The sequence below is a fragment of the Carcharodon carcharias genome, chromosome 20, assembly GCF_017639515.1.
Source record: "Carcharodon carcharias isolate sCarCar2 chromosome 20, sCarCar2.pri, whole genome shotgun sequence".
Classification (NCBI taxonomy): Eukaryota; Metazoa; Chordata; class Chondrichthyes; order Lamniformes; family Lamnidae; genus Carcharodon; species Carcharodon carcharias.
Window position 1 is genome coordinate 108192570 of NC_054486.1, and position 24302 is coordinate 108216871.

General features: G+C 44.4%; 1 protein-coding gene and 1 non-coding gene across 2 annotated transcripts in view; one reads left to right on the forward strand and one right to left on the reverse strand.

Moving 5' to 3' along the window:
- Positions 1 to 5379: 5379 nt before the first annotated feature.
- LOC121292381 (kinectin-like) overlaps positions 5380 to 24302 on the forward strand; it is a 40827-nt gene continuing 21904 nt past the window's right edge. The window contains exons 1-5 of the mRNA XM_041214230.1: positions 5380 to 5564; positions 9233 to 9469; positions 15257 to 15514; positions 18203 to 18278; positions 21886 to 21996. Coding sequence (XP_041070164.1) covers positions 5380 to 5564; positions 9233 to 9469; positions 15257 to 15514; positions 18203 to 18278; positions 21886 to 21996 — 867 coding nt within the window. The remainder of the gene's footprint in view (positions 5565 to 9232; positions 9470 to 15256; positions 15515 to 18202; positions 18279 to 21885; positions 21997 to 24302) is intronic.
- On the reverse strand, positions 17823 to 17926 carry LOC121292873. The gene has a single exon (XR_005946364.1). It is a non-coding gene; the product is annotated as a U6 spliceosomal RNA (small nuclear RNA).

Genomic DNA, 24302 nt, shown 5'->3' on the forward strand with positions numbered 1-24302 from the left:
CAACGCAGGACTACTTGCATGCCAAACAGCACAAGCAGCAAGTGATAGACAGAGCTAAGCGATCCCACAACCAATGGATCAGATCTAAGCTCTGCAGTCCTGCCACATTCAGTCGTGAATGGTGGTGGAGAATTAAACAACTCACTGGAGGAGGAGGCTCCACAAATACCCCCATCCTCAATGATGGAGGAGCCCAGCACATCAGTGCAAAAGATAAGACTGAAGCATTTGCAACAAACTTCAACCAGAAGTGCCGAGTGGATGATCCATCTCAGCCTCCTCTGGAGGTCCCCAGCATCACAGATGCCAGTCTTCAGCCAATTCAATTCACTCCATGTGAGATCAAGAAACGGCTTAAGGCACTAGATACTGCAAAGGCAATGGGTCCTGACATCATTCCAGCAATAGCACTGAAGACTTGTGCTCCAGAACTTGCCGTGCCCCTAGCTAAGCTGTCCCAATATAGCTACAACACTGGCATCTACCTGGCTATGTGGAAAATTGCCCAGCTATGTCCTATACCCAAAAAGCAGGACAAATCCAATTTGGCCAATTACTGCCCCATCAGTCTACCCTCGATCATCAGTAAATATTAGCTGAAATAGTCTTAGTGTGAAATGCTTAGAGGGGGCAAAATTCTTAAAGTGCATCCAGGAGAGCTTTTTGAGCTAGCATGTAGAAAGTCCTATAAGAGAAGGGGCGGTACTGGACCTAATCTTAAGGAATGAAGCCGGGCAAGTGGTAGAAGTGTCAGTGAGGGAGCATTTCGGTGATAGTGACCATAACCCTGTAAGATTTAAGGTAGTTATGGAAAAGGACAAAGGTGGACTGGAAATAAAGGTCCTGAATTGGAGGAAGGCCGATTTCAATATGATAAGACAGGATCTGGCCAAATTGGACTTGGAGCAGCTACTTGTAGGAAAGTCTACATCAGACCAGTTGGAGTCATTCAAAAAGAAAATAATGAAAGTTCAGGGCCAACATGTCTCCATAAAGGTGAAGGGTAGGGCTAACAAGTCCAGGGAACCCTGGATGTCAAGGGATATAGAGGATTAGATGAGGGGAAAAAAAGGAGGCTTATGGCAGATACAGAGGGCTGAAAACAGCAGAAGCCCTTCAGGGGTATAGAAAGTGAAGGGAGGTACTTAAAAAAAATAATTAGGAGAGTGAAAAGGGGGCATGAAAAAGTACTGGCGGGCAAGATAAAGGAAAATCCCAAGGAATTTTATAAATATATTAAGGGCAAGAGGATAACCAGGGAAAGAGTAGGGCCCATTAGAGACCAAAGTGGCAACCTGTGCATGGAGCCAGAGGACATGGTGAGGTTTTAAATGATTACTTTTCATCTTTGTTCATGATGGCGAAGGACGATGTAGGTGTAGAAATCAGGGAGGGGGACTGTGATATACTTGGACAAATTAGCATTGAAAGGGAGGAGGTATTAGCGGTTTTAGCAGGATTAAAAGTGGATAAATCCCCAGGCCCAGGTGAAGTGTATCCCAGGCTGCTATGTGTGGCAAGGGAGGAGATTGCAGGGGCTCTGACACTAATTTTCAAATCCTCTCTGGCCACAGGAGAGGTGCCGGAGGACTGGAGGACAGCAAATGTGGTACCATTATTCAAGAAGGCGAGTAGGGATAAACCAGGTAATTACAGGCCAATGAATCTAACATCAGTGATAGGGAAACTATTGAAAAAATTTCTGAGGGACAGGATTAATCTCCACTTGGAGAGGCAGCTATTAATCAGGGGTAGTCAGCATGCCTTTGTCAGAGGAAGATCATATCTAACAAATTTGATTGAATTTTTCGAGGAGCTGACTAGTTGTGTAGATGAGGATAGTGCAGTTGATGTAGTCTACATGGATTTCAGTCAGGCTTTTGACAAGGTCTCGCATGGGAGAATGGTCAAGAAGGTAAGAGCCCATGGGATCCAAGGCAATTTGGCAAATTGGATCCAAAATTGGCTAATTGGCAGGAGGCAGAGAGTGATGGTCAAAGGTTGATTTTGTGATTGGAAGCCTTTGACGAGTGGTGTACCACAGGGATCAATGCTGGGACCCTTGCTGTTTGTAGTGTACATTAATGATTTAGACGTGAATATAGGAGGTCTGATCAGTAAGTTCGCAGATGACACAAAAATTGGTGGTGTTGTAAATAGTGAGGAGGAAAGCCTTAGATTACAGGATGATATCGATGGGCTGGTAAGATGGGCTGAGCAGTGGCAAATGGAATTTAATCCTGAGAAGTGTGATGTGATGCATTTTGGGAAGACTAACACGGCAAGAATATACACAAAATCACAGAATCACACAGTGCAGAAGAGGCCCTTCGGCCCATCGAATTTGTACCGACACGTGAGGAACACCTGACCTACCTACCTAATCCCATTTACCAGCACTTGGTCCATAGCCTTGAATGTTATGATGTATCAAGTGCAAGGTACCTTTTAAAGGATGTGAAGCAACCCACCTCCACCATCCTCCCAGGCAGTGCATTCCAGACCGTTACCACCCTCTGGATAAAAAGGTTTTTCCTCACATCCCCCCTAAAACTTCCAGAACTGCACACAGTACTCCAGCCGTGGCCTCACTAAGGCTCTATGCAACTCCAACATGACCTCCCTACTTTTGTAATCTATGCCTCGATTGATAAAGGCAAGTGTTCCAACTGCCTTTTTCACCACCCCACTAATGTGCCCCTCTGCCTTCAGAGATCTATGGACACACACGCCAAGGTCCCTTTGTTCCTCAGAACTTATTAGTGCCATGCCATTCATTGAATACTTCCTTGTCAAATTACTCCTTCCAAAGTGTATCACCTCACACTTTTCAGGGTTAAATTCCATTTGCCACTTATCTACCCATTTGACCATCTCATCTATATCTTCCTGTAGCCCAAGACACTCAACGTCACTGCTAACCACCCGGCCAATCTTTGTGTCATCCGCAAACGTACTAATCCTATCCCCCACATAGTCATCTATGTCGTTTATATAAATGAAAAATTATAGGGGAGCCAGCACAGATCCCTGTGGTACGCCACTGGACACTGGCTCCTAGTCACTAAAGCATCCTTCTGTCATCACCCTCTGCCTCCTACAACTAAGCCAATTTTGAATCCACCTTATCAAATTACCCCATATCCCATGTGCATTTGCCTTCTTTATAAGTCTCCCATGTGGGACCTTGTCAAAGGCTTTGCTGAAATCGATATAAACTATATCAACTACACTACCCTCATCTACACACCTGGTCACCTCCTCAAAAAATTCAATCAAATTTGTTAGGCATGACCTCCCTCTGACAAAGCCATACTGACTATCCCTTATCAAACCTTGCCTCTCCAAGTGGAGATAGATTCCTAGGGTCCTACAATGAATGGTAGAACCCAAGGAAGTACAGAGGATCAGAGGGACCTTGATGTACATGTCCATAGATCCCTGAAGGCAGCAGCACAGGAAGATAAGGTGGTTAAGAAGGCATATGGGATATTTACCTTTATTAGGCGAGGCATAGAATATAAGAGCAGGGAGGTTTTGTTGGAACTGTATAAAACGCTAGTTAGGCCACAGCTGGAGTACTGTGTGCAGTTCTGGTCGCTACACCATAGGAAGGATGTGATTGCACTGGAGAAGGTGCAGAGGAGATTCATCAAGATGTTGCCTAGGCTGGAGCGTTTCAGCTATGAAGAGAGACTGGATAGGTTAGGGTTGTTTTCCTTAGAGCGGAGAAGGCTGAGGGGGGACTTGATAGAGGTATACAAAATTATGAGGGGCATAGATAGGGTAGATAGGAATACACTTTCTCCCTTAGTAGAGGTGTCAATAACCAGGGGCATAGATTTAAGGTAAGGGGCGGAAGGTTTAGAGGAGATTTGAGGAATAAGTTTTTCACCCAGAGGGTGGCTGGAATCTGGAACACACTGCCTGAGGGGGTGGTAGAGGCAGGAGCCCTCACAACATTTAAGAAGCATTTAGATGAGCACTTGAAACACCATAGCATACAGGGCTACAGGCCAAGCGCTGGAAAATAGGATTAGAATAGATAGGTGCTTGATGGCCGGTACAGACACGATGGGCCGTAGGGCTTGTTTCTGTGCAGTATAACTCTATGATTCTAAAGTAATGGAAGGGGTCATCAACAGTGCTATCAAGCAGCACTTGCTTAGCAATAACTTGCTCACTGACACCTAGTTTGGGCTCCGCCAAAGTCTCTCAGCTCCTGACCTCATTATAGCCTTGGTTCAAACATGGACAAAAGGGCTGAACTCCTGAGGTGAGGTGAGAGTGACTCCCTTGACATCAAGGCAGCATTTGACCAAGTGTGGCATCAAAGAGTCCTAGCAAAACTAAAGTCAATGGGAATCGGGGGAAAATTCTCCACTGGTTAGAGTCATACCTAGCACAAAGGAAGATGGTTGTAGTTGTTGGAGGTCAGTCATCTCAGCCTCAGGACATCACTGTAGGAGTTCCTCAGTGTCCTGGGCCCAACCAGCTTCAGCTACTTCATCAATGACCTTCCTTCCATCATAAAGTCAGAAGTGGGAATGTTTGCTGATCATTGCAAAATGTTCAGCGCAATGCTTGACTCAGATACTGAAGCAGTCCAAATGCAGCAAGATCTGGGCAATATCCAGGCTTGGACTGACAAGTGACAAGCAACATTCACGCCACACAAGTGTCAGGCAATGATCATCTCCAAAAAGAGATAATCCAGCCATCGCCCTTTGATGTTCAATGGCATTACCATCACTGACTCCCCACCAACAACATCCTGGTGGTTACCATTGACCAGAAACTGAACTGGACTAGCCATATAAATACTGTGGCTACAAGAGCAGGTCAGAGACTAGAAGTCGTGCAATGAATAACTCACCTCCTGATTCCCCAAAGCCTGTCCACCATCTACAAGGCACAAGTCAGGAGTGCGATGGAATACTCCCCACTTGCCTGGATGAGTGAAGCTCCCACAACACTCAAGAAGTTTGACACCATTCAGGACAAAGCAGCCTGCTTGATTGGCACCACATCCACAAACATTCACTCCCTCCACCACTGACACACAGTAGCAGCAGTGTGTACCATCTACAATATGCATTGCAGGAATTCACCAAAGTTCCTTCGACAGCACTTTCCAAACCCATGACCACTACCATCCAGAAGGACAAGGGCAGCAGATAGATGGGAACATCACCAATTGGAAGTTTCCCTCCTAGTCACTCACCATCCTGACTTGGAAATATATCGCCGTTCCTTCACTGTCGCTGGGTCAAAATCCTGGAACTCCCTTCCTAACAGCACTGTGGGTGTACCTACACCACATGGACTGCAGCGGTTCAAGAAGGCAGCTCATCACCACCTTCTCAAGTGCAACTAGGGATGGGGAATAAAAGCTGGCCCCGCCAGCGAAGCCCACATCCTGTGAATGAATATAACAAAAAACATGCAGCTGGTGAGCTGCGCTTAGCTCAGGACTTAGAGGTTTGTTTGCCAACCTTGCTTCAGGTGGTCATCAGGCCAGGCTTCACAGGCGGCACATCACTTTTCGGGAAGCTCACGGGCAGGTCTGTACCTACCAGACCAGCCATAAAATGGGAGTGGCTTTTCAACTGCTGCAGGGCTATGGCATGCTTGGGGAAGGGGGAGGATAACCTCAGGCAAGGGCAAAGGCTGTAACGGGGAAGGGGGGTATCTCAGGGTGTGTGTGGGGGCACATGTTGATCTGTGAAAGTGGCCTCAATATGTTGAGGGCTGAGGAGGTCAGAGGAGATGAGGCCAGATGGAGATATGAATGGTGATCACCCTTGAGCTGGCAGTGAGTGAGATGCCAGCGAATGTGTGATGGCCTTGTGCGTGTGTGAATTCAGCGTGGTAAGATGGTTGCCTTACCTTGGTGGCATGGATGAGATTATTCATCCTCTTTCTGCACTGGATGGCCAACCACTGACCACCACTGCCCCACTTTCCAAACCAGAGCGGTGAGATTGCTGGACCTTCTGCGGCCAGAGCTGGGGTGGAGGACATCACAGCAGGCCTCCAAAAGGCATTCCAGTGATGGGTCACTGAATTCTTCTTGGCTTTCAGGGCCATGTTTTTACTGGAGCAGTCCTGAGCTGCAAGCATTGAGCTGCTGCAGTTTAGATATGGCACCCAGAGTAAGGAAATGGGGAGGTACTGGCGTGGCGAGCAATTCAGAGACCGTTCACCAGCGAGACAGCGTGTTTCCTGTGCCTGCATAATTAATGAAGCGGGAAGCAGACAATACACACACCATCGTGGCTGATGTGTAAAACGTCATTTTACACACCCGCTACTGCACTTAGTGCAAATCTGGGACAATTCCACCCTGTATTCTAATATCCAAGTTTTATCTATTGCAAAACAGCAGTAGTCCAGTGGACTGAACCATGGGGAACATCATTGTCTCCCATCCTCCAATCTGAAAAACAACCTTCACTGTTTTCTGTCCTTAAACGAATTTTTTAATCCAAGCTGACATCAATCTTCCCATTCCATGAAGTTCAATTTTGTTAACCAGTCTTTCATGCAGTACTTTGCAAAATACTTTCTTAAAATCCATGTAGACAACATCCAGTGCTTTCCCTTCACCCCTTCTCTGTTACCTCACCAAAAAAAAAATCAATCAAGCACAATTTGCCTTTTACTAATCCATACTGACTCTCCTTAACTAACTTAAACCTCTCCATGTGCCTGTTGATTTTTCCCCCGATTATTGTTTCTAAAACCTTATCCACAACAGGTGTTACACACTTTCTGGATAAGGATGTCACACTTGTCACTCTTGAATCCTTTGCATCTCCTCTGTATGTAGGGAAGAGTGGAATAATATGCCAAACCCTTCAGCTATTTCCTCCTACTTCTTTAGCAACCTGGAATGCGAGCCATTCAAACTAGATGACTTATCCACTATAAGCATAAACCTTTCCAGTACCACCTTCCCATCAATTTTTAACTCATCCATTACCTCCACCTCTACCAATATCTTGTAAACGCCCTTTTCTTCAGTAAAAACTAATACGAAGTAGTGTTGTGAATATTTAATTTATGGTTCATGTTGATATCTTAGAGGTAATTTTTAGTTTTGGGAAGATTGTAGTTGTAAAAGTAAGGTAAGTAAAATGCTGGGCTTTAGAGATTGCCAAAACACTTCAAGAAATTGCAGGTCAAAATCAAGTCAGAATAGAAGAGTTAGAAAACAGCAGGTGGGATTACTTAGCTGTGGAGCTGGAGATATGATATCTGCAATCCTTGCTTTGATGGCTGTCCATAGAGATATTTTGTTTTGGGCGCTAGAGTTAGATTAGTTTAAAAGCATTCAGTAAACCCTAAAAGGTTGTAAAGCCCATTTACGTCATCAGATCAATAAGAAATTGTAAATGAGCGATAATTAATCTAAAGGTCAATTTGAGGACAGCCTACCATGCTACATTGTCATGGATATGCGTGGAGCTTAGAGAGGTTCTCTGATTTCAATTTCAGGGTGCTTGCTAAGAGAGCTAGTTGCAGTTAGGACCTTGAATTGTTTGCAGCACGCAGAGAAGATAGTCAAAGTAAATGATAGCTAGATAGTCCTGCACTGTAAACAGTGTAAAGAACTAACATTGTCATTGACTGTGTAGATTGCAGGTGAGGTTCAATCTCAGTTTGAATTTTGTGAAGGAACAGAAGCTGGAAGATTACCTAGTTTGAAATAGGGAGAGAATCTACAATGGTCCCCACAGGCTTATGGCAAAGAAAGCTACAAGCAGATTAGCTCGGAAGTTTTAGAAAAGTAACCAGAACAAGAATCTGAGGCGTCCACAGTGAAGAGATGGTAGATTAAAGTTTTACCAATGAAAATAGCTGGAGCTGAGGAGAAATCTCCAGTGGACAGTGGTATACTTATGGGTGGTTCCTACAGAAAAGAATAACTTTAAGGTTGATGTGTCTTATAAAAGAATTCTTGGGGGAAGTAAGAAGTAAACCCAAATGCAGAACAGTTATAAACCATCCTGCTAAGTTATTGGTGCTTGTTTTATTTACTTCTTTTATATATATATACATATGATAAAGTTTGTGTTTTGTTAAAAAATCTTGCGGCATAGTTCCAATAGTTAAACCAAGGTGTTCAGATTTCTCTTTGAATGTTAACTGTCCTGAACTGGATTGTAACAGTACTCATTAATTATTCTAGCCTTATCCTGTGTTTCTAAGCATATATCACCATGTTTGTCCTTAATAGGCCCCTTACTATTTACATGCTTGTAGAGGATCTTTGGGTTCCCTTTGTTAGTTGCCAGTCTATTGTCATATTGTCTCCTTGCCAGTCTTACTTTCTTCTTCAGCAATGTTCTCAATTTTTATTGTATTTGGCCTAGGTCTCGCATGAAGAATTCACCTGACATGCTCATACACCATTTTTGTTTCATCATATTCTCTATCTCCTTTATTATCCAAGGAGCCCTAGGTTTGGTTCCCTTACCTTTTACCCATGTTGGAATGTACCTATCCTGTCCCTGAAACAACACCTCCTTAAAGTTCACCCATTGTTCCATAACAATTTTTCCTGTTAATCTTTGCTTCCATTTTACCCTGGCTAGATCCCCTTTCATCCCATTGAAGTTAGCCCTCTTCCAATTTAGAAATTCTACTGTAGATTATTCCTTGCTCTTCTCCATTACTAACTTTATGATGAACACTCTTACCCAAATGTTCTCCCACATTTAATTGATCCGTTTGGCCTGCCTCATTTTCCAGCACCAAATCCAGCAATTATTATTTTTTAGTTGTACTGAGAACATACTTGTTGAGGAAGTTCTCCTGAACACATTTCAGAAATTCATCCCCCTCCTTATCCTTTACTTTAACATTATCCCAATCGATATTTGGGTAACTAAATTCCCCTAATATCACCACTCCATAGTTCTTGCCCATTTGATTTCTCTGCAGATTTTCTCTTCTCTTTATCCATCCCCTGCTATTTAAAGACCTATAGAATACCCCCAGTAATGTGATCTTTTTTTTTTGTTTTCTAAACAAATAGATTCAGGAAAGGTGCTTTAAAAACCCAAGTTCTACCTAACTATGAATTTTTCCACCCAAACCTTCTTTTTGCCTCCTGATCACCGTCAGCACCTGTCCCTGTAAAATGCTTTGCGGTGCCTATCTCAAAACAAGAAGCTCTATAGAACAGAGAACTACCGATGTTGGTCAATTGATTTCTCACCCAAAGATCGGCTTTCACTCTTGGGCAGACAAAAGCACCAGGTTCTAATTTCAGTTTTAATCAACAGAGCTTGCTACAACAGGGAAAGAAGCCTCTATCATCAGTTGTTCCCCCATCAGGCCAATTGCTACAGATAGATATTGACATGGATTTCAGAGAGTGGGGCTTCACTGTGAACATTGACTCAACGGGTGTTCCGATGGTGACATCATCTGCGATACCAACACTCACAACAGGGGATCTGTAAGTACAATAATAACCCAGATACTTAAGGAAGATCTTGCGTGAAAGTCGGCTGATTCACGCTCTGTTTCTACATTTGTGTGGTTGTTTATATAGCCCTGATTCACTCAGTGACCGTCGGCCCAGTGATAGCATTTCCTCTGAGAACCTCCCTCTACATTTTGTAAGTCCCTATTCCTGTGTAGGATTTTCTGCCTATCCCTACACCTTCAACTAGCCCTGATGCATTCTAGCCATCTAGTCCACCATGTCTAAACTCCACAGCTCTCTCTATCCCTGAAATAGCCTATTCCTATGCCTTTCTAACTTCACAACTCTCTCTATCCCTGTGCCTAACCCTACACCCACTCTACTCTTGAAACAGTCTATCATTGTTAGTCTTTGGAATTGTCTTCCACAGAGAACAGTGAGGACTGGGTCATTGAGTACATTCAAGGCTGAGTTAGACAGAATTTTGATCAACAAAGGTTTATGGAGGGCAGACAGGAAAGTGGAGATAAGGCCACAGTCTGAAATTCCCTGATCTTATTGAATGATAGAGCAGGCTCGTAGGGGCAAATGGTCTACTCCTGCTCCTATTTCTTATGTTCTTATCTCTCTCTACCCCGATACACTTTATCTGTATCTGCACTTCTATAAATCTCTGAATCTAACCCTACACCTCTCCCTAATGTTGATGCGCTCCATCCCTATGTCCAAACCTACTTGTGTCCCTGATGCACCTTATTTATGTCTAGTTTTACACCTCTCTGTCCCTGATATACTGTATCATTGTGCCTAACCCCACACCTCTATCTATCCCTGAAACATTGATTTGATCTTGGTTATAGCCCACCTAGGAGAAGGTACTCTGAAGATTAAAACCATAAGACAGTCAAAGGGAAAATGCTTGAGCTCTTCCTCGTCCAATTTTTTTTTTGTTTCATTCATTCATGGGATGTGAGTGTCGCTGGCAAGGCCAACATTTATTGGCCATCCCTAATTGCCCTTGTTTAGAGGGTGTTTTAAAAGTCAACCACATTGCCCTGGGCCTGCAGGCCAGACTAGGTAAGGACAGCAGATTTCCTTCCCTAAAGGACATTAGTGAACCAGATGGGTTTTCATGACAATCGGCAATGGTTTCATGGTCATCATCATCAGATGGGGGCATACTGACAATATTGAACAGTATGTAGAAGTGATCAACATCCATTCCCAGGCTGTGCAACTACTTTTACCTAACTTATTCCAGAGATCCAGAGTAATGCTCCGGGGACCCGGGTTCAAATCCTACCATGGCAGATGGTGAAATTTGAATTCAGTAAATATCTGGAATTAAAAATCTGATGATGACTGTGAAACCATTGCTGATTGTTGGTTAAAAAAAATCCATCTGGTTCACTAACGTCCTTTAGGGAAGGAAATCTGCTGTCCTTACCTGGTCTGGCCTACATGTGACTCCAGACCCAAGCAATATGGTTGACTCTTAAATGCCCTCTGAAGGGCAATTAGGGATGGGCAATAAATGCTGGCTTAGTCAGCGATGCTCACATGAATAGGATTCCATCAAATTCTTATCTTCCTGTGACCTCTGCAGCTCCAGCTTCACAGGCCAAGGAGGGTGCCACTGCCACACAGCAGGACCCTTAAAACTGGCTGGGGTCCACCAAGTCTCAGCCTTCCAGTGGACACCCGCCAAAGCAGTCACAGTCAGCAAGCTGCCACATCTCTGCTGTGGATGTCCGGGGAGCGCCAAAATGTAGCAGCAGGGTTAGGAAAGTTAGGTAAAAGTAGTTGCACAGCCTGGGAATGGATGTTGATCACTTCTACATACTGTTCACTATTGTCAATAAACTCCTGAAAAAGTCTCCCTGCCTATGGCTCCTTGTTCTGATGAGCAGTGTTCACAATCAGATGTGAAAGCTTTCTGCACAAAATAAAAGGCAGATGTTTCATTGCAGGGCCTCTTCCCTGTGATCTGTGTAGCCTTCAGACCACAGTGATGGTCCAGCCTCACACTCCCTGGAAACATTACTGATGCCTGCACCTTGGCAGTGATGGTCATTGCTGCCAGATTGTAGCGGGCAGGCGCCACAGAGTTCTCTCATTCTCTATGTATTCTCTCACCACCTTTAAGGTGGGGCTGGCCCCCATCACACCAGCATCTGCGACCAGTGATGCTGTGCACCAGCTCCTGAAAGGCTGAGGTGCTGAAGGCAGACACAGCATCAGATGTGTCTAAACTTTCATGGCTGCATCTCTGAGATGGCCCTGATCAGGGAGCGCAAGCCAGACAGGAGTCGGATGCTATGTGAAGGTCTATGCAGTGTCCTCAATGCATGTTGTCATCACCCTCCTGCGATCGAGTGACTATCAGGGCCTCCACTGCATTTGTATGACAGGAGCATCCTCACAGAGGGCATTGGCGCTGCCATAAGCCAGACAGGAGTCAAACATTCACAACTGCAATGTGAAGATCTATGGGGACACCTCACTGCATGTCGTCATCATCCTCCACAAATCTGATTGCTATGAGGGCCTCCCGAATGTGCCTGCCTCGTCTAGCCAGTGCGAGAGCCTCATCCCTGTCATAGTCACCACCGAGGATCCCCTCACCCTCATCCCCATCGGCGTCCTCCTCATCCAAGGGTATCTCCAGCTCCTCCATCTCCTCCTCAGCCAGCTCGTCTCCCTATTGGAGTTCCAGGTTGTAAACAGTGCAGCAGACAACAATGATGCATGAAACCTTCTGCGGACTGTATTACAGGGCTCCACCAGTCCAGGCACTGGAACAGCATCTTCAGCATCCTGATAGTCTGCTCCACCAGGCTGCGAGCTGCTGCATGAGCCTCATTAGAGCATTGCTTTGCTGCAGTCTGAGGCTGCTGCGGCCTCTCTGGGTAGCCCTTATTCCCAAGGAGCCAACCCTGCAGTCTCTGTGGACCCTGGAAGACTGCAGGGATCTGCGAGCAACTCAGGATATAGGCACCATTCTCACTCCCTGGAAACCATGCGCACACCTGCAGGATGCATTTCTGGTGTTGCACACCAGCTGCATGTTCAGTGAGTGGAAGCCCTTGTGGTTGATGAAGTCCATCCAGTGTAGTGACGGAGACCTGAGAGCCACATGAGTGCAGTCAATTGCACCCTGCACCTGTGGGAATCCTGAGATCAGGGCAAATCCAGTGGTTCTTGCATCCTGGCTGTATCGGTCCTTGGCGAAATGCACAAAGTTGTGTGCCATGGAGAAGATGACATCCGTGACCTCATGGATTCTTTTGTGGATTTGATGGATTGTGAAATCCCACAGAGGTCACCTGTGGCACCCTCAAAGGAGCCACTGGCATAGAAATTGAGCGCCACGGTCACTTTCACAGCCACTGGCAGTGGATGTCCTCTATGTCCCGTTGGTGCCAAGTCCTGCAGTAAGTGGCAGATGTGAGCCACCAGGTCCCTAGACATGTGCAGTCACCGGCAACACTGTTTCACAGTCAACTGCAGGAATGATGGTGTCTATAGACCCTGGGTATCACTAGGCACCGACCAGCCATGGCTGTTGTCGCTCCTGGGCAACTTGTGCGAGAGCACCTACTGCCCCTTCTTCATGAGGTTGCTGTTCCAGCCTTTGCACAGCCAGGAGCTTCAGTCGCTCTCTCCTCAGTCTTCTATGGTCTCTGTAGGCCATCAGGCATACAGCTAGGTCACCAGGATCCATAATCCTGACATGGTCCTCCTGCAGCATGAAAGAGAGAGAGACATGGCTGTACTTAGCACCTTTCCTGGCCCTGTGTGACCACCCCTTAACCTTTCCCAGAGACTGCTGGTCACACCTCAAATGATCAGAGGTGAGTGCGCAGCATGGCTGCCCTGTTAACCTGCGACATGGGGGACACTGGTCCCAACCGGGATGCTGAGGTTGCAAGCGACTGTGAGCGCCTCCAGCAGTGATTGCTACATGGCCAGTGTTGGCGATGAGATTGTACAACATGTGCAGTCCAACTGTTCCGTGGTCTAATTAAAGTGGTGGCAGACTCAAAGTCTGTGCCGGGGGGTTGGGCGTAAGTTATGGTCCGCTTGGTAGCTCTTTGGTGCCTCTGCGTTGCTTGTGTTGTGGTCACTTTGACAAACAGACCACAGGAGGCTCAGGTACAGGTTACGATCGTTTATTCGACCAATTGCAAGGGAGAACCATCTCAATGCAGCTTGAGATAGCATTCTACTAAAATACAAGTGTTCGACATATTTATACATTATTGGTCACGTACAAGAACAGTTTCCAGATTCCGATCTCGTCAACATATAGGTTTACATTAAACAGACATCTCTGGTAACAAGTATATGCACTGTATGTCCCTATTTATTTTCACCCAGGCAGAGACCTTCCCTCCTACCTAAACTAGGACCATCTGTTCTTCCCCTATCTATTGAAGAGCACACTTAATCTTAGTTGTTATTGCCATCCTCTGACTACAGTCCAGCTCCCAAGGCCTTTCTGTTGTTTGCAGGCCCTAAGGCTGTGCAAGGTTCATCTGGTAACCTTTAATTGCCAATGTGCCTGGAGATTTTAAGTAATTCATTCCCTTTCAATAAGTTCTTATTGTACCCCTTTATTCCCCCCTAACACTTGCATTGGGCGGGCTAGGAGCCTGTCCTCAATTATATCACTGTGGCTGAGCCTGATCTGTCTCAGTTGCAGATACATGGTCAGTTTATACAGGTGTCCCTAATGCATGGCCACTTTCCTTGCTTACTCTGAACCCCATCTCGATTCCCTGTGCGCAGGATGCAGCAGTTGAGGCCCCACCGCCCCCCCCCCCCCCCACTGACAACGCTGACATTGGTCACCAGCACTTATCCCCCGACACTCCACTACCACCCCCCCTTCAGCATTCATCTCTGGGGCCAGGCATCAGTTGCCCCTGCCCTTCAGCACCCCTGAGGCCTGTAACAACAGGTAAGCTGTGGAGAACGCTGCTGCTCACTCACCTCGGTTCCCCCAAAGTTGCCAAGTGCACGCCACCTGCGTGCTGTTGTGAAACACGTCAGTGTGTTTTCCCGCTGACGTGGACAGACGATACGGCGGGGTTCCAAGAGCCTGGTGGGATGGCCTTTTAATTATATGCTGATGTATTACAATTAGCTCCCCACTGACTGATGGCGGGAAATGCTGTTGGTGGGCTGAGCAGACGATTGCGACCTGCCTTCACGCTGTCATGAAGCAAGTCGCACCATATTTTCCATGCACGCCACCTATCACGGCCGCCACCAGCAGGCTTGGAAAATTCTGCTCTAAGTAAACAAAATTCTCTTCTCTTCTGGATTTTTTTTGTCAACTATTTTAAATCTGTGTCATCTGGTTACTGGCAACAGTTTCACCCTATCTATCAAAACCTCTCAGCATCTTGATGAAATCTCCCCTTCACCTTCTCTTCTGTCAGAAGAACTATCCCAGCTTCTATAATCTTTCCACATTACTGAAACTCTTCATCCCTGGTACCATTCCAGAAAACCTCTGTATCCCTTCCAAGGTCTTTTCTAAATCTGGAGCTGGAATTGGATGTACCACTCCAGCTTGCGCATAACAAATATTTTATAATGTTTAGCACAACTTCCTTGCTTTCAATTCTGAATATTTGCACTTATAGTTTCAAAGTTGTATGTTGACCAAACAACCTAAAAAGGAGACATTGAATAAAAAGTGTTTGCATGCACAGTAATTTTAATACTATATTGATTTTGTTGGCTGGTTAGCTATGTCTGAATGTCTTTTAACATATGAGAATCGTAATTGCACTGCTTTGTTTCCAGGTTAATTGAGATCAATGGAATAAGTATGCTGGATTGCTCTATCGAAGAGCTGGAGCAGGCATTTGGTGAAGTGAGCACTGCCCAAATTCTGGTCTTGCGGAGTAGGGGAAAAGAGTGCACCCAGTCAATGGAAGAGGCCTGTTCTTTGGAAAATGCTCTTACAGAGCTGACAAACCTGCAATCAGAGTTCATAGCTGCCACTGTGGAGCTGTCAGCCCTCAGGAATGAGAAGGGTGTGATGTGGGCTGAGATCGAAAAGTAAGTGCTACTTCTTTTGCTTGTGTTTCAAGGCAGTTTCATACCCATACAGTTACTGCCTCTATAGTCCATGGGCTTCAATTTTGTTAGCATTATCTTCTGCATTAGCCGTCTTTGTTAGTTAAAGAACTTAGTCAAGTTTGTCAGACTTGTGGAACTTCAATGTCGATCACCATGAATGACTTGGAGATGAAGTCCTGTCTTCACACATAGGATATTCTCCATCATTAGTACCACCATCCTAACTGGGATAGATTTAGAACAGTCTTTTAGCAGGTCAAAATTTGGAATCCTTGAGACACTATAAGCCATTATCAGCTGCAGAATTGTATTCAACCACAATCTCTAATCTCATGGCTGGACACAACCTCCTACTATTACCACCAAGCCAGGGGATCATCCTGGTTCAATAAGATTGCGGAGACCTATCAGACATACCTAAAAATTAGGTGTCAACCTAGTGAAGTTAAACAATGCAAGCAGCATGTGATTGCAGAGCTAAGCTATCCCACAACTAACAGATCAGATCAAAGCTCTGCAGTCCAGCCACATCCAGTCATGAATTGTGGTAGACAACTAAACAACTAACCAGAGGATGAAACTCTATAAACATTCCCATTCTCAATGATGGGAGAGCTTAGAATCTCAGTTCAAAAGACAAGGCTGTTGTTTTTGCAACCAGAGTGCCAACTGGATGATCAACCTCAGCCTCCTACAAGGTTCCCAGCATCATAGGTGCCAGTCTTCAGCAAACTGGATTCACTCCACATGATATCAAGAAACGGGTGAAGGCACTGGATACAGCTGACTGTTTTACTAAAGCCTTGCAGTCTAGACCTGGCTGCATCCTTAACCAACCTGTTTCAGTACAGGCATCTACCCAACAATGAGGAAATGTTCCCAGGTGCATCCTGTCCACATAACCCTACCCAAACTGGCCAATTGCTGCCCTGTCAATTTCCTCTCAATCATCAGCAAAGTTATAAAAGGTGTCACTGACAGTGCTACCAAGCAGCACTTACTCAGCAATGACCTGCTCACTGATGTTGATTTTTGGTTCTGCCAGGATCACCTGACTCCGAACCTCATTACAGCCTTGGTTCAAACGTGGATAAAATCATGAGATTATAAGAAATAGGAGGAGGACTAGGCTATTCAGCCCTCAAACTTGCTCCGCCATTCAATAAAATCATGGCTGATCTGATTGTTGCCTTAACTCCACTTTTCCTGCCTGCTCCCATAATCCTTGACCCCCTTTTAGATCAAAAATCTGTCCAACTCGGCCTTGAGTATATTCAATGTCCCTGCCTCCACTGCTTTCTGTGGAAGAGAATTCCAAAGACCAACGACCTTCTGAGAAACAGAAATTTCTCCTCATTTCCATCGTAAATGGGAGAGCCCTTATTTTTAAACAATTCCCCCAGGAAAGGGAGCATCCTCTCAGCATCAAGCCACCTCAGAATCTTATATATTTCAATAAGATCACACTGCATTATTCTAAACTCCAATAAACACGGGCCAACTTGTTGAATCTTTCCTCGTAAGACATTCCTTTCACCCCAGGAATCAACCTAGTGAACCTTCTCTGAACTGCTTCCAAAGAGCTGAATTTCAGAGTGAGGTGAGTGTGTCTGACCCTGACATCAAGGCAGCATTTGACCAAGTGTGACACCAAGGAGCCTCATTAAAATTGAAGTCAATGGGAACCTAGAAGAAATCACTGCACTGGCTGGAGTCATACCTAGCACAAAGGAAGATGTTTGTGGTTGTTGGAGGCTGAACATCTCAGTCCTAGGACATTTCTGCATGTGTTCCTCGGGATAGTGTTATAAGTCCCACATCAGCTGCTTCATCAATTACTTTACTTCACCATAAGGTCAGAAGTGTGACGTTCAGTGATGCAGCCAGGCCTGGACAACATTCAGGAATGCCTGTGGCTTTGCTATATTGTTCTCAAACACTTGAAAGTGATTTACATGTGTGCAAGATACATGTCCCAATTGGGACATTTTTTGGGATGCAATATATTAATCTGTAAATTCTGTACAGTTCACACTGCACATTGCATAAAAAATCTGATTAGGAGCCAGTAATTTGCTCCCAAGGTTCGACTAACATTCAAAATCCATGTAATCTCCACTGACATGATCTACAATATCCATACAGTCTCAAGAGTATGTATTATTAACTTCTAACTTTTAAACTAACTGTCAGACATCTCTCCCTTTAAGTGGTGGGATTTGGCCTCTTGACTCTACCGTTTTTAGTCTAGTATCAAAGCTACTTTACCCTTATTTCCTCTTGGATCCCCTTTTTTTAGCGCTTCACGAATTTGCCTGTCGTCCTTGCGCAGGGGCTATGCTAATCTTCTCTGTATCATTCCAATTTTATTATATGTGCTGCCTAACGAACAGAAGTGAAAAGCCACAAGTATTTTGGACTATGGATGACCTGAAGTTCATCTTTGGTTATGAAACTACCTCCATGATTAATTCATGTCTTATTGACATTATGACTCAGAGTTCAACTTTCTATTCAGATGATTCCAGTCAATAAGTTTTATCCTAAATAGGCCATGACATAGTTAGTGCACTGCACTGCCAAATTACCCGCACCAAACCAGTTTTGAATTATAAACTATATTGTATACTATCTCTCTAATCACTGATACTTTCTTCTTTTCAACAGACTTCGAGCAAGAGAATCCCTCCTCCTGCAGGAGAATAAACGGGTTCTTCAATCAGCTGACTCTCTCAAACAGCTGGTCAGTGAGCAGCTTTAGATTGGGAAAGAATCGGTATCACGTGGTGCACTTGGTACATCTGGTTCCCATGTCCTGTTGGTTTCAACATGCCCTTTAGAAACTGACTTTTTTTAAGCATTGTCATTTTCTATTTTACACCTTTGTGGTCTCTCCATTATTATGAATTACTTCCAGAGGTAATTTCTTGAGTATAGGCTGGTGACATGGAACTGTGCTCTCCATCAATATTAGAAATGATTTCCTGGATTTCATTATCACACCCTATTATGTTTCACGTACTGGCCCTGAGTATATGTACCCAACTTGCCATTAATTGAAGGCACAAAGTTAGAAGGGATTTTGTTCTTGTTGTTGACCCAGTGGGTTTTAGAATATGGAATTTTTTACCACAAATTAATGCTGAACCAATTACAACACATGATAGAGAAATGAGTGAGCATATGAGGAAAAAGATTATGAATGGAAAAGGCCAAATTGCCTCCTCTGTATTAAAATATTATGTGTACAATGGCTTAATTTGTGCACAACCATATGAAGTTGCTGGATACAGCACCAGCACTTTGTCTTCATCCAAACCTCATGTATTAATAAACTCTGCTACTCTATTACAAGCTAAAGGCTGATACAAATTGCACAATAATTTTGCAATTGGTATGCTGAGCATACTTGCAAATTCTGGGGTTTGGTCCCAGTAACTCACCCAAGTGTCATACTTCATAAGCATCTACCAGTTACTTGATTGTGGGCCCACCTCAGCCAAGTCTAATCATAGCCTCATCCATTGCCCAAGCACTCCCTTCCAGAGAAGAGAGGTACTGCAGCAATCAGACGCAGCAACGTTGATTATTCTTCAACACCCACCTGATTCCAGGACCAGGAGGCTTAATTGTGTGTCCACTGGTGTTACATCTGCTGACTCTGCATTAATTGGACATTGAATCTGACCTCCTCCTACCTTCAGCTGACTAGGCCCTCAGGTTTGGAAGTCCCTCCCTAAATCTCATCACCTTTCTCTCTCCTTGTTTAGAAGCTACCTCATTGACCAAGTTTTTTCTCACCTGTCCTAAAGTTTTCTTCTTTGGCCAGGTATTAATATTTGTCTGAGTAGACTCTTGTGAAGTGCTTTAAGTTGTTTTATTATGGTAAAGCCATTATATAAATGCAAGCTATTATTGTTGGTCTATGCAGCAGTATAAATGTTAGTCTTTTTATTCTTCCTGGTTCAGCAACATCTCAATTTTAAAATTTTCATCCCTGTTTTCAAATTCTTCCATGGCCTTACCCCTCCATATCTTGTAATCTCCTTCAGCCCTACAGCCCTCTAAAATATTGGCCTAGATTTAATGGAGTCGTTAATATTCTGTGCCTCATCCAAAATGGGACTGGGACCCTGGATCCATAAGTCCTGTCCCCATTTCTGACAAATCCAATTTTCGCCATTAGGGGAAAGGGGTCAGGATGTGATTCTTGCATGACAGGATCCTGAACCCAGCAGGACCATTTGAACTGAGTTTATACAAATCACATTTTCACTGGATCGAGGTCCATTTCCCACAATGTGTGACTTAGGATTTTTAAGAGGAGACATGAATGTCCCGTGGAACTGTCAAGTTAATTAAATCCCCTGACATTTAAATTTTCAAAATAAAAAGTAGCCTGTTGTGTCTGAGTTGAAAAGAAATGGGCAGAATGTTCTCTTCGGCAAGCAGGACGAGCCCTGCACACTGACGCATAAAATGACGTGCAGTGACGTCAGGCATGTGTCCTGACATCACCGTGCGTCATTTCAATCTTCTGTTCAGAGCACGCCGAACTGTCAAAGGCTTGCTAAGGCCAATAATGAACCAAAATAGGCAATTGACAGGATTGAGCCCAAGTGGCCTTCGCGTTTTCCATGAAACCTCATCCATGGGCGGATGAGGTTTCATGAAGGTTTTATTAAATAAATAAATAAAAATTTGACAATTCATAAACATATCCCAGCTCATGTGACATTGTCACATGAGGGGATATGTCTAAACAACTTTGTTTTTTGTTCAAACTTTAAAACTGAACTTAATCTCCCTGAGGCAGCTCTATGCCCAGGGAGATTTCTGCCCGCAAAAGAGCGCAGGCCCCGATTCTTCCTCCCCCACTCGCCCACACAGGTAACGCTGAGTGCTACCAGACACGCGTCACACTGGGCGGGCCTTAAAATAACATAAAATGACAGCACGCAGCTGATCGCGGGTGGCAATTGGCTCCACGCCTACCCACGCCTGTTCCCGACCAGCCCGTCCGACAAGCAGAAGATTCTGCCCATAGCATTTTCAGTTTCAATAGCTGTTTGTCACATAAGCCTGAGGACTATTATTATAGTATTAATACTCCTTGACTGCTTCCATAACCAATCATTATCACAGTCGGGGGCTGTAAGTTCACAGTTTGAATGACAACTCCAAGAGGTTAGAAAGGGATTAGCTGTCTTTGATGTGGGCTTATGAATACAAATGTTTGTTTTAAATGGGATTATGTACATGAGGGAATGTAAATGTATTGAATGGGTTTTAATCAATGAGTGTTCTTTTAATATATGTAATGAAGCCTGTAATAGATACTTAGAACTTTATTTCATCTCAGCATGGCTCCTGAGGTCTGTCAAGGGTGAATGGTGTGTTGGTGTGGAGAGTATAAGGGCTATGGGGGTGAGTGGGGTGTCATGTATTGGCATGAGCTGGCATTAAGTTGACATACGGGCTATAAGGGGCCATTATGATGAGTGAGGAGATCAGGAGTTGGCACTAAGTTGATATAAGGACTATAGGGCCCAGGGGGATGAATGGAGGAATATATTGGTATGGAGGGTATGAGGGGCCATGGGGAGTGGTGAGGGGCATGCATTCAGATGCATTGGCATGGAAGCAGTATAGGGAGTGTATGGGGGAATGAGGGGGTGTAGGAATGAGAGGTTTAGAGGGCCTAATTTTTAACCACACAACTGGGCGAAGTCTCAAAGCACCGAGGCAGGCCTTTTAAACAGCCTGCCTCAACATTGAACAGTCCCTGTGGCTACCTCAGAACTGTTCCCGGGGACAGTGGGCCTGACTCCGTCATGTACCTGCACCCCCCCTCCCCCCAAACCCTCCCCCGTGGCCTTGTGCCCCCTCCCCCCACAGAACAAAGACCCTGTTATTCAGGGCACTTTTTCATGAGGCAGGTGCAATGAACTATGTGACCTCCCAACTCTGAACACCTGTCTCAGGAGTGAAAATCTGAGCTATTGTCTCTCCTCTGACACTGAATCCTTGCACGTTACCTTCGGGCCTTAATTTCTGGAGTTCCTTTCCTAAACCTCTCTGATGCTTTTCTCTTTTAAGATATTCCTTAAAAACTAACTCTTAGATTAAGACTTTGGTCAGCTGCCTGAATATCTCTTTTTTTGGCTTAGTGTCAAATTTTATTTGATAATATTCACTTAAAACTTGATGTGTGTAAATTGTCTGCCATGTTTCCTACATTACAACAGTAACTGTGCTTTATGAAGTATTTCATTGGTTGTAAATCACTTGCTGACATTCAGATTTCATGGAAAATGCTTTATAAATGCAAGTTCTTCCTTTTTTTCAAGCTGGAGAGATCAGAATACCGATGGATGTTCTTGAAAGAACAGCTGGAGACAATGAAAGGAGCATTTCAACTGGAGAAAAGAAAGCTTGATACAGTAGAGGCAAAGCTGAAAGTAAGTAACATGCAACACCAAGAGGAAAACACCAAGTAGTCTGACACTGTTGTGCTCCACTGTCAAATACAGCTCATAACAATCATAAATAAGACGCATTCCTTGTAGTCAATGACATAACTAGCACTGATCATCATTACATTGGAAGTCTTGTTAGGATCCACTAGGGACTTTTGTTTTAGGTCTGTAGTGAGAAATTTCAGCAGTAGTGCAGGAAGGAAAAGAGAGAAAGAGAATGGGTGAAGAACCTGGCTGGAGACAACAGCATCGGACCTGACTGGAGACCAGATCAAACAGGAGAAATCGAGTGACATCATAGTGACATCACAATCAACAGAAAGCATGGAGAAACAGAAAGAAGCTGGGACGGGTTTAAAAAAAATCAGACTGATAAGGAGACCTGGAACAGCAAGGGTTCAGGGAATGGAGATGGCAACCTGGAAGGAGGAAGCAGCGCCATGGAACTGCTCTCTTCGCACACCTGATGGACAAGATCACACCTACATCTGTGGTGTTCTGGGCCTGACAGTTGGTGCCTTTCAACATTAACAACACCTTCAATTGAGCTGAGTGAAGACTTGGAGTTTGGTAAGAGGGGGAGCTTTAAGCGTTAGTTTTGTTCTTAAATTTTCCTCTTAAAATCTAATCTAGTCTGTAATTAGCAATAACTGGAAAGTACTTTGTAAGCAGGCTAAGCTCTTTCTTTCTTGCAGTTTGGACAAGGTAAACTCACTCTCAGCTATAGGAGCTGAGGAGTTAACTGGCTAACTGGTTGAATCTGGTTACTGTAGCCCTAATTCAGTTTACTATAAATTAAGGGCTCTTTAGTGCAGTCAAGGCAAACAAAGCACAGCTGAGCCATCCGAGTGAAGATTTGGAGTTTGGTGAGAGGGGGAGTTCGGGGAAGGATGTGTTCGTTTCTTTTTTCTATCTTTTTGCCCCATAGGAATTGGTTCTTGCTCTACTACAGGGAAAGAAGCTAGCTGCTTGGTGAGTATCTGGTTAAGTGGGTAAGTTCTATTCTATCTCTAAGGTTTAAAATAGTACACAAATTGGGGGTAAAGTTAATAAAATATAAAAAAGAAACATAAGTAAGTGATTAATATAATTAAATAATCATTTAATTACATTAAGGATGACAGGACAGATGATGTATCAAGGCTGCAGCATGTAGGAGCTACTGGATCACCAATGATATTGTGATCCAGGGCAAACATGTCTGCAGTGTTTGCAGCTTGAAGAACGTTGGCTCAGAGTCATTGAGGTGTAGGCTGAGCTAAAGACTCTGTGACACATTGGGGAGGGGCTAAGTTACCTGGATGCTTTGTACCAGGAGGTGGTCACACCACTTAGGATAGGGTCCTCTGATTTGGTCAGTGGTCAGGGACAGGAAGGTGTCACACTGCGAGTGAGGCTGGTAAGGGGACCCAGAGGGCAGGAGTGCAGGAGACTGAGCCATTGCAATTGTCCAATAGGTTTGAAGTTCTTTCAGGATGCGAGCAGGGGCTGCAGAGTGGATGAGCAAACTGGCCATGACATCATGGTACAGGAAGCCATTCAAGTGGGGGGAGCAAAAAGGAAGGTAGTGGTAGTGGGGGACAGTATAGTGAGAGAGATTGACACTGTTCTCTGTAGCAAAGGGTGAAAGTCCAGATGGCTGTGTTGCCTGCTTGGTGCCAGGGTTCAGGACACCTGCTCAGGGCTGGAGAAGAACTTGCTGGTGGAGGGGGAGGATCAGGTTGTCATGGTCCATGTAGGTATCAATGACATTGGTAGAACCAGGGAAGAGATTCTGCATAGAGAGTATGAAGAGCTAGACACTAAATTGAAAAGAAGAACCTCAAAGGTTATAATCTCTGGATTATAGAGAAGCAGTGGCAGACATTTGAGGGGATATTTCAGAATAGTCCGAATCTTACTACAAATAAAACTTCTAAAGGGAGGACCCGCCATTTGTGGTTAACTAAAGAAGTTAGGGAAAGTGTCTAACTTAAGGAAAAAACATATAACTGCGCAAAGGTGAGTAGCAGGTCTGATGATTGGTCAGAATATAAGGAGCAACAGAGAATGACTAAAAGGTTAATCAGGAGAAAGAAATTAGAGTATGAGAGAAAGCTAGCTAGAAAAATAAAAACAGATAGAAAGAGTTTCTTCAGGTTTTTAAACATGAAGAGCAGGTAAAGTGAGTGTTGGTCCTCTAGAGAGTAAGAATAGGGAGTTAATAATAGATAATAAGGAAATGGCAGATAAAATAAGCAAATATTTTGTTTCTGTCTTCACGAAAGAGGCTACTAAAAGCATTCAGT